The sequence below is a fragment of the Phaseolus vulgaris genome, chromosome 3, assembly GCF_051622355.1.
Source record: "Phaseolus vulgaris cultivar YP4 chromosome 3, ASM5162235v1, whole genome shotgun sequence".
Taxonomy (NCBI): domain Eukaryota; kingdom Viridiplantae; phylum Streptophyta; class Magnoliopsida; order Fabales; family Fabaceae; genus Phaseolus; species Phaseolus vulgaris.
In genome coordinates this window covers 29,454,034-29,464,821 of record NC_143500.1, presented here as the reverse complement: position 1 = coordinate 29,464,821, position 10,788 = coordinate 29,454,034, and the positions used below count along the sequence as shown (strand labels likewise).

The 10,788-nt window shown below is 37.0% G+C and overlaps 2 protein-coding genes across 2 annotated transcripts; one reads left to right on the top strand and one right to left on the bottom strand.

Annotated features, from left to right (window-relative positions):
- The first annotated feature begins 944 nt into the window (after positions 1-944).
- Positions 945-3,263, top strand: LOC137805844 (exopolygalacturonase). The gene is made up of 5 exons (XM_068605751.2): positions 945-1,296; positions 1,459-1,785; positions 1,916-2,205; positions 2,306-2,531; positions 2,682-3,263. Exons 1-5 carry the CDS (start codon positions 1,093-1,095, stop codon positions 2,901-2,903), a joined length of 1,269 nt encoding a protein of 422 aa, XP_068461852.1. The 5' UTR covers positions 945-1,092; the 3' UTR covers positions 2,904-3,263.
- A 485-nt stretch (positions 3,264-3,748) lies between these two features.
- Positions 3,749-4,462, bottom strand: LOC137805843 (agamous-like MADS-box protein AGL62). The gene has a single exon (XM_068605750.2). The coding sequence runs from the start codon at positions 4,434-4,436 to the stop codon at positions 3,852-3,854; it is 585 nt and encodes a 194-aa protein (XP_068461851.2). The 5' UTR covers positions 4,437-4,462; the 3' UTR covers positions 3,749-3,851.
- Between the last annotated feature and the right edge of the window lie 6,326 nt (positions 4,463-10,788).

Genomic DNA, 10,788 nt, shown 5'->3' with positions numbered 1-10,788 from the left:
GCCGTTTCCCTCAATAGCTTTCTCTTCATTCCTTCAACTGCATCCTTTGAGATCTCTTCCATTGTAATTTTCGGAGACAAAAGAATGTTTTGAAAATGAATTCAAGATTAAAAATGTATTGATGATATATAGGTGATTGATTAACCAGATCACTTTTAGATATTACTCTATTATTACCTTTATTAAATGTTAAATTTCATGCCTTTGGAGTCTGTATATTAGTAAGTTATTAATTACTCAACAAACATAAAGTCTTACTATCTCATACAAGTAATTTTTCAGGGTAAATTCACTATAATAGGATCAAGAACTTTCATGCAACTTGTAATTTAAAAAAATATATATTAATATGTTAATATATTCGATTAACTTCTCCATTTGTTGGAAAATTTATTTACTATTTTATCATTTTAATATAACTTGCTGAGTCAATTTCAAATAGTTATTTATAACAACAAACTATTTTCAGGGCAAATTTTATAATTAATTTTTTTTACACATTTATTAAATGTGACATATAAGAGAGACAATCTGTTTCTACCTATATTAACAATACAAAATACAAAATCATGTATAACATATATCATTAAGTATACCTTTGAATATGATAAATATGGACAGATAAAAATAGTGGTAATATAATAATATATCCAAATACGCGCTGCGATATCAATTGGGTGGTGAAGGCATATATTTGTGCTGTTGTGGAGACAGACAGCATATAATTTTGAACCAATTAATGAAGAGAGGAATTAAATAATCTATTTTTCCTTGTTCCTTTGTCCGTAGCTGCTGTTAGGATGTGGCAGCTAGTGAGTGGACCACTTTGGAAGAACCTAATCAATAGACAGAAGCATGACTAAATTTAGCTAAACTAAATAAGCCAGAAATTAAAAACCTAGCTTCCTCCGTTTATTTAGATGAACCATTTATTCTGCCAGAGAGAATGTTATAAAACACCGGCAGAGAAAGAAGGATTATTTCCCCGCACATTTTTCCTAGCAGCCTCCGCAGGGGAGGTCTATATTTCAAAGTTTGAAGAGTGAAAAAAAGGGGAAAAAAAGGAATAGAAGTGCAAGGCATTGAGGTGCAATGGCCATTGCAAAGAGTGCTGTTCTTATTTTGCTCTTTGCATTGGCCTGCAATGCGGATAATGCTCTAAAACTACCACGTATTGCTGGTCCTGACATGTTCAAGAATAAAAATGTGGCTAAGGATGTCCTCCTTCCTGGGGAGCAAATAATTAGCGTCATGGATTTTGGAGCCAAAGGTGATGGCAAATTCGATTGCACCCAGGTAAATAAATTCTAGCATTGTGGATATGAGTTTGATTCTTTGTTATTAGGGCAACCTTTGTTGGCATCTTTTGTTGAATAATGTGGTCTTAATTTCAATCCATTACATTCTTACAGATAGATCAGAAATAGGGCTTATACGTTTGTGTACATATAAATGCAGGCTTTCATGACTGCATGGCAAAAGGTGTGTCATCAAACCTCTGGGCCAGCCAGGCTTTTGATTCCTCAAGGCAGATTCTTGGTTTCATCAATGTATTTCAGTGGACCATGCACTTCTCAAACCCCAGTAACAATTCAAGTACAAGGGTATGTTATGGCTACCACGGATCTTTCGGAGTATGAAAACGGCGACTGGCTCATATTCCAGAAGCACGATGGCTTGAAAATTATCGGCGGGGGCACTTTCGATGGCCAGGGAAAACAGTCATGGTCATACTCCGAGAATTGCGAATCAAGTGCTGACGGTTCTTGCGCTAGGAATCCAAGCGTAAGCAATAACGCATTTCATCAACATATATCATTAATCTAACTATATGTTCACGCATGGCAATATTGTAGTAATCATATATTTGATTAAATAATCTCATATGTCTGTCGTGTTGTATGCGAGAATGCAGAGCCTTTTCTTCAGCGATAGCAGCAACGTGGTTGTACAGGGTATCAGAACTGTGAACCCCAAAGGCTTTCACATATTCATTACCAAATGTACAAACATAAGATTGAGAAAACTGAAGCTGGTTGCCCCGGAAACCAGCCCCAACACTGATGGCATTCATGTCAGCCACTCTGACACTGTGATAATGTCCAGAAACACCATTGCAACTGGGGATGATTGCATCTCTATGATACAAGGAGTCAAAAATGTTTTCATCAACAGACTCAAGTGTGGCCCTGGGCACGGTATAAGGTGATACCACATGCACATATAAGTTTTTCCTTTTCATCCTAGTTAATTTTGGTACTTGTTATGTATGCATGACAATATATATATACTATATATGATGCAGTATCGGTAGCCTTGGGAAATATCCGAATGAGGAAGAGGTGAGAGGCATTCGCATCCAGAATTGCTCATTGACCGGCACAACCAATGGCCTCAGATTGAAAGCATGGCCAGATAAATATCCAGGTTCAGCTTCAGATATAAGCTTCAGTAACATTATCATGCAAAATGTCAAAAACCCTATCATCATTGACCAAGAGTATGAATGTTATCCAAACTGCAAAAAGAAGGTAATTAATTGCTTTGTTTTTCTTTTTGCTTTTTCTTCTTTCTTTTAGATAAACATATGTAAAATGATCTTTAGCCTTATTTATTAGTTTTATTTTCTTTTACACATGCATGTGCTAATTGTTGCATTGATTTATTTTGTATACGCACAGCCATCACTTGTAAAGATCCAAAATGTTCATTTCCAAAATGTGAGAGGAACTACAACTTCACCACTTGCAGTGGACATAAGATGCAGCAAGCTGTTTGGGTGCCAAGGTCTTACAGTTAGAGACATTGACCTGAAGTTGGGAGATGCCCCAACCACCTCAAGATGTGTCAATGCTCAACCTATCTTTGCTGGCTTGCTAATGCCCCCACCTTGCGCATCATAGGTCCCATGCCTTATTATTCCATGACATGATCAAAATTTCTAACCTTTACCACCTGTGATCGAGAAAAGCTTTTAGATCGAGCTATAACGGGAATTTAGATATTCTAAGAGCATACATTGGGAAAAATGTTCTTGTTTTTTGAAGAATGCTTTTCATTCACAGTTGGTTAATTAACTCAATGAAGTTAAAACGCCTTCAATGCCTACTTCGCTTGCTCTCTGATTCTCCTTATGTTCACCTTTCATTTAAGAGATTGCAACTGTGAATGCATGATGGAGTTTCTTATATGTATCTTTCCTAGTAAGTCGTACCTAACTCCAATACCTTTCACATTCCAATGAACTTTTGAATTAATGCTTACTTGTTTTACTATATTCTCTGCTTTCTGCGTGTTATATATTCAAATCAAATAGTTGAAGTTCCGTAGTTAACTAGGAGAAAACGGTCACTTTGCGCTTCTATGTATTTCTTTTTAAAAAATTAAATAGAAGTGAGTGTTTTACATATTATAGTTTTTTTTCATTGCTTCCCGTGGAACAATAGAATCTAACTTCTACCAAAGAGTTTGATTTGACTGACATCGAATAGGTGCTATTAACTTTACTTTTCTGCATTTCTAAAATTCAAGAATACAATCACAATCATTTGTTAAGAAAACAACTGGTCTAAGGTAGAAGCTTTATATTAGAAAGAGACTAATATATATAAAGAAAAAGAGTGGCCATTCTTTTAGCTTAACATTTTATATTAGAGAGAATGGTTTAATCCCTTGTACAAGTGATTGATTGATATTAAGTATTTCTGATGTCTCTTCTTAAAGAATTCAAATTCTACCAACATGGTGCGAAAGAAGTTCTCTTTAAAAAAAAAGCTTGTTGAGTGCGGTGTAAAGAAATCAAACAGAAATAAAATAAACATAAAAGTACATGAAAATGAAAATATTGTATTCTACAGCATTGCTTGCATCAGCAATTCACCACCCCTTTCGGCTAATTTTCTCCTCAACTCATAAACAGACACCATAAACTGTTCCAACTCAGTTTCACTCATCTGATCAATAGGGTCCTCCCACCACCTTCTGTTAAACCCATTAACCAGAGTGTCAGTTTCTCTCAGATTCTTCTTTTCCAACTCCAACTTCTTTGTTGCCTCCTCGTATTGCTTGTTGCACTCTTCATACGACACTGATCTCTCCCTTGACTCCAGTGGTTGAAACACTTTGTCACCTCTCAGGTAGCTTTCAACAATGCCCTCCAAATCTGGGTGACCGAAGCAGAACAATTTTTCAGCAGGAGAAAACACAATAATGGCCATACTGGCATTGCACAAAAGGCACAGTTCACTCGCTTTTTTGAATAGCCCTGTTCTTCTTTTTGAGAATGTCACTTGCTTGTTGCTAGACTTCTCGATCTTCTTTATCTCAATCTTCTTCCGCCCACCCTTTTTCTTCTGCTGCTTAAACGCATCAATGCCTGAAGAAAAATTATGGTTATCCATGCCTAAAGAATACTTTGCTTCAAACGATTTCTGCATAACATATATTTATATAATGGAAGATGCACGGTTGATTTATCCTCGAAATAAAATCCTGTAATCATGCTGTCTTGGATTATGATCAATCAAGAAATAATTGGATTTTCTTGTAAGAAAATAGGTATAGATTTTCCCTAAATATATTCATTCCTTGTTCCAATTATCAATACGGTTTCCGTTAATTACGGTGTCTAATTTTGGAAAGAAAATAAAAAATTTGTGTTTAAAGAAAACATTCACCGTCAATTTTTTTCTCCTTTCTTTACTGCACGTGCGTAGTTCTTTAGTAACAAGATTATATTTAAATAATTTACAATAATTTTTATACATAATAGTATCTTAAGAATACACAATCTTGTTAATAGAAGTAATAAATTTTTTATAATCACATTTTAATATAGACTATATTTACCATTTTTATTGATGGTTGATTTAAGTCATACTGATTAACTAACTATGTGGAAAAATAAATAATATGTGGTATATATATAATTCAAATCAATAATATATTATTTTTTAAATGAGGAAAATATTTAGGGCATATAGCTTTCATGAGTATGAGAAAATGTCACATCATCTGGATTAGATTCCAGTTTATACATGTTATATACTTGTATAAACTCGAATATATGTTAGAAAAAAAAGTTTTATTTTTATCAATAGTAATATTAAAAAAAGTTATTAAATAAAAATTAATTATTGAAATAAAAAATAATTAATTACTTTACTGATTAAATTAAAAATAATTTTAGAAAAAAAAAATTATTAAAGTAGTTTTAATTATTACCTAAATCCTAGTATTTAATTTAATTAATATAATAATTAATTGTTTTTTATTTTTAAAATTATTTTTTATTTAATAATTTTTGTATAAGATAGATCTTACATAAATAAAAGATTAATTTCTTTTAACTCTTTCAATTAGATATTTTCTCATATATTTATTTATTTATTTTTTAATATGAATTTCATATAGCATTTTTACCAGACAAAAAATATTTTTAATTATAGATACCTGAAAAAGGTTTCATTCAAATCGATTGTTTTAAGTTCGGTAATATTTATTAGTTTTTTAATTTTTTTTAATTATAACACCCCCAAAATACATCTAATATTATAATACAGGTTTTATATATTTCTATATAAGTTTAGAACTTTTCAAAACATTTCTAATACATTATTAATACTTATATAAATACAAATATTTACAATATAAGATTCAAAACATGTACCGGTCGGTACCGGATGGACTAGTCTCGGTCTGGGTGACCGACCGCCCGAGTCAAAGAACATAAAAAATGCAATGAGTAACAACATTTACAAATAACGTTGAATGAGTCAAGGTGCATCTTGAAATACACGGAAGTATCTCCGACAAACTAACTAAAACATATTAACTAAAAGATGCATGTCCTTGATAATGCAGGATCACAATGCATGTTAAATAATAATTGATATACGACCCATCAGAGCCAAAACTCATATTCAATACTATAAATAGAGCCCTTTGTAGAGGAGTAAGGTACGTTTTTCACATTCTACCATAACACACCTAAACTAGAATACTTGAGCGTCGAAGTACCTTTTGCAGGTAACCCCTGACTGACCGAGCGTCAACACTGAAAGAAGCAGACTTAAAGAAATTAGGAGACCATTGACACGTCAACAATTGTATGTCCAGTCACGAGTACTATTTGGGCCCATCAGCCTATACAAGTACAATTGACGCCCACCGTGGGACTGAGCTAGTATTCAATTTTCAGCAACAAGTCACAACCGGTAACGATGGTGTCAACAAGGAATAATGCTAACAGCGACCGCATGGCGGATGAGCAAATAGTTATGATTCAGGCCCTCCAAACACAAATGGAGGAGTTACAACTAAAAGGCATCGTGAATCAGTTACGAAATGAAGAGGATCGACGTCAACACGAGGAGGAGATGTCCCTTTTGAAGGAGCAGAATAAAAATCTACAACAGCGACTTGATGGGCGTGAACGGGAAGAACAATCCTTAGCACCACCACTAATCCCTCAAACCCATCAGACCCATTAAACTCACCAAAGTTCTAGAAACACTCCTCTCCCAAACAACGAGAAAGACCCGAGACGACATCCATTCACATACGAGATAATCGATACACCACTCCCTTCCAAGTGGAAAGGATTAACTATCAAACTCTATGTTGCTTCCACCGACCCGAACGAGCACCTAAATGTCTTCAAGACACAGATGACCTTATACACAACCAACAAGGCAGTATGGTGTAAGGTCACCTCCCTCCAAGAGGGACAACTCGGTTGGTTCACCAGACTCCCTCCCAACTCCGTGGAAAACTTCAAAGTCCTGACAATGAAGTTCATCACACAATATGCAACGAGCTGACTACATCACACCTCATCCATGTCTCTCCTTAACGTGAAACAAGAAAAAGGAGAATCCTTGAGAGCATTTATGGATAGATTCAACAAAGTTTGCATGGGTATCCGAAACTTGATGCCAGAGATAGCCATACATCACCTTGTCTCGGCAATCCGACAAGGCCGATTCACCGAAAGCTTAATCAAGAGACCGACTAAAAATATGAATGAATTGAGAAACCATGCAACCAAGTTTATGCAGATAGAATAACACATCGACTATCTTAGGAGTCATCAATTTAAAGGTGCCGATAAGGGGAAAGATAACGACAAAGACAAAGGAAATTGACATGTATCAGGTCAGTCCGACCGTTTCAGAAAGAATCGGGGACCCCGATTTCTTAGTTACACACCACTGACTATTCCAAGGGGAAGAGTTTTGGACGAGGCCTTGCAAGTCAAGTTAACCCCGACCTTGAAGCAATCGCAGACCCCACTATGCAGATACATCTAAACATTGCCAGTATCACCGCAACTATGGCCATACAACCGAAGGCTTCCAAGGATTGAAAGACAAGATAGAAGAACTTATTCAAGCTGATCACTTCCGCAAATTCATTAAGACCGACACCGGCACATACCGATCTCCATAGAGAGATCACTATCAACCTAGAGGAAAGAAAGAACACTATGATTGACCAGGACGAGGGGACTCACGTTGACATGATGACAACCAGCGTCCGATGAGGGAGAGACAAAGTGAAATCCCAATAAGAAGGACTCGAACACGAAGTGAAAGTCGTGAGAGGAACAACCAGACCAGGCGTAGGCTTCAAGAGGTAATCAATACCATTGCCAGGCCGGTGTCACTCGACATTCCCGAACAAGAAGTAAATACAATAGTTGGAGGTTTTACGGGAGGTGGATGTTCTAAATCGGCTATAAAGAAGCACTTTCGAGCCATCCACTCGCCCTATTCCACATTCACCTAAAATCGACCGAGGATGCCCCCGATTATTTTTACTAACGATGATTTCACTGCAATAGACCCAACACAAGATGATCCCATGGTGATTACCGTGGAAATGTACAAGTTTGCAATTACCAAGGTCCTGGTGGATCAAGTCAACTCAGTAGATATCCTTTATTGGAAGACCTTCAGGAAAATGAGGATTCCAGAAATAGAAATCCAACCTTATGATGAACAAATTGTTGGATTCTCAGGTGAATGAGTAGATACCAGAGGATTTATTGACCTATACTCTACGTTCGTGGAAGAGGGGTTTCTTAGTAAAACTAAAAACAATAAGGTATTTGTTGGTTAATGCAAATACCTCCTATAATATACTACTCGGACGATCATCTATAAATCGTCTAAAGGCGATAATGTCCACCCCTCACCTAGTTATGAAGTTCCCGTCAATGGCCGATGATATCGTCATAGTCCATGTGGATCAGAAAATTGCTCGCGAGTGTTATGTTTCAAGTCTAAAGGTCAAACCTACCAGACGACTATACAGAGCATCACCACATGGTCGGTCTCGCGAAAGGACGCGACGGTCGACCGAAGGACGCTCTCATGATAGAAGAATGAGAGAACATATGGTCGCACTTTTTGATTTGGACCCTCTACTTGACGAAGCTTGTATAGAGCCAGGCGAGGACCTTCATCCCTTGCCCCTTCGAGATGATGAACACAAGACGCACATTGGAACGTCCTTAAAACCGGACGATAACAAACTGGTAAGTCAAACTTTGATTGATAATACTGACTTGTTCGTGTGGACAATTGTCGATACGTCCGGGGTGAGCCCGGATATCATTACACATTGCCTCTCTGTTTAGAAAGAAGTCAGGCCAATAGCCTAGAAGAAACGAAAAATGGGCAAAGAAAAGTGTGTTATCGCATGACAAGAAGTTGAGAAGTTAGAAAAGTCGGTTTTATCAGAAGAGCACATTATACAACATGGTTGCCAATGTGGTCATGGTCAAGAAATCAAATGACAAGTGGAGGATGTGCACATATTACACTGATATTAACAAGGCATGTCCTAAGGATTCTTATCCTCTGCCGAGCGTTGATTGGTTAGTCGACGAGCAACAGGGCACACTATCATGAGTTTTTTGAAGGCATATTCAAGATACAATCAAATCCAAATGCATCTGAGAGATAAAGAAAAGACAACTTTTATGATTAATTATAACATTTTTTACTACAAATTCATGCCATTCGGCCTAAAAAATGTCAGGGCCACCTACCAATGATTGATGGACTACATCTTCAAAAACATGCTCGACCGCATTGTTGAATTATATGTGGATGACATTGTTGTTAAATCTGAATCTTGCCAACAACACATCAAATACCTATAAGAAGTCTTTTAAGCCCTTCGTGACCATGACATTAGACTTAATCCCGACAAATGTACATTCAGGGTGGAAGGAGGGAAGTTCTTAGGTTTTATGCTCACTCATCGTGGCATAGAAGCAAACTTTGAGAAATGTAGGGCAATCACTAAGATGCGAAGCCCTGAGAATGTCAAGGAAATTTAAAGGTTGATTAGATGGCTTACAGGACTTTCCAGGTTTGTGCCAAAACTTGTAGAAAAGACTAAGCCCATTGTACAATTGTTACGAAAAACATCTAAGTTGCGAAGGACGAACGAATGTGAAGGAATATTCCTCCAGTTAAAAGCTTTCTTGGCGTATCCTCTGGTCATTCAAAAGCCGAACGCTAAGGAACCTACAATTGTTTATCTAGCTATGTCAGAGGACGCAATCAACACGATATTGGTTAAAGAGGTGGAGACAGAAGAATGACCAATCTACTTCATCAGTCGAGTACTTCATAGTGTCAAGGTCTGGTACCAAATGATTGAGAAGGTCTCCTTGGCCTTAGTAATTACTGCACGACGAATGCACATATATTTTCAAAATCAGCGCATTATAGTTAGAACTGACTATCCCATAATGAAGATACTAGCAAAGTCAGATTTAGCTGGACGAATGATAGGATGCGCAGTGGAGTTATCGGAATTCCATATTCAATATCAATCTAGGGGGCAATTAAATCACAAGCTTTAGCTGATTTTACAGTTGAGCTCACTCCTCGACCGACTGAGGAGGAGGACTCCTAATGGACTATGTATGTTAATGGTTCCTCTAACAGTAGATCATGCGGTGCGGGGTTAATACTCGAAGGACCAGGTGATGTTCACATTGAGCAAACTTTGAAGTTTAAGTTTAAGACATTGGAAAATCAGGCCGAGTATGAAGCTATTATAGCCGGCCTTAACCTCACCCTTGATTTGGAAGTGAAAAGGCTCATATGTAAAAGTGACTCTGTGCTAGTGGTTGGACAACTTAAAAAGGAATTTGAAGTCCAAGAGACGTTATTGCAACAATATTATCACTTTGTTCAAGGTCTGATTGCAAAATTTACTAAGGTAACAATCCAACATATATGATGGGTACACAATACCCAAGCTAATATGCTTTACCGCCTAGCAACTGCTAAGTAAAATGGACTTCATCGGTCGGTTATTTATGTGACCTTGAGCAATCCCAATGTTAGTTCAGGAGAATGTATGACGATTGATGTACAACCAAAATGGATGACACCCATCAAACAATTTTTAATGGATGGAATTGTGAGGCTCATTCAGAAAAAGTAATGAAGCAGCAGGCCGCCTGGTTTCTACTGATAGATCAAGATCCTTATCAACGAGGTTACACTCGTCCACTCTTAAAATGCATCACCCCCGAGCAAGCCACTTATGTCACGCGAGAGATACACAAGGGGGTATGTGATACTCATTCGGGTGCTCGAACAATGGCAACCAAAGTACTACGGGCAGGCTATTATTGGTTGACCGTACAAAGTAATTGTACAAAATTCGTGCAAAAATGTGTTAAGTGTTAGGGGTATGGTTGTTTATCTCACCGAAAACCTGAGAATCTTCACTATATTCTCTCCTCCTGACCAATTTTGG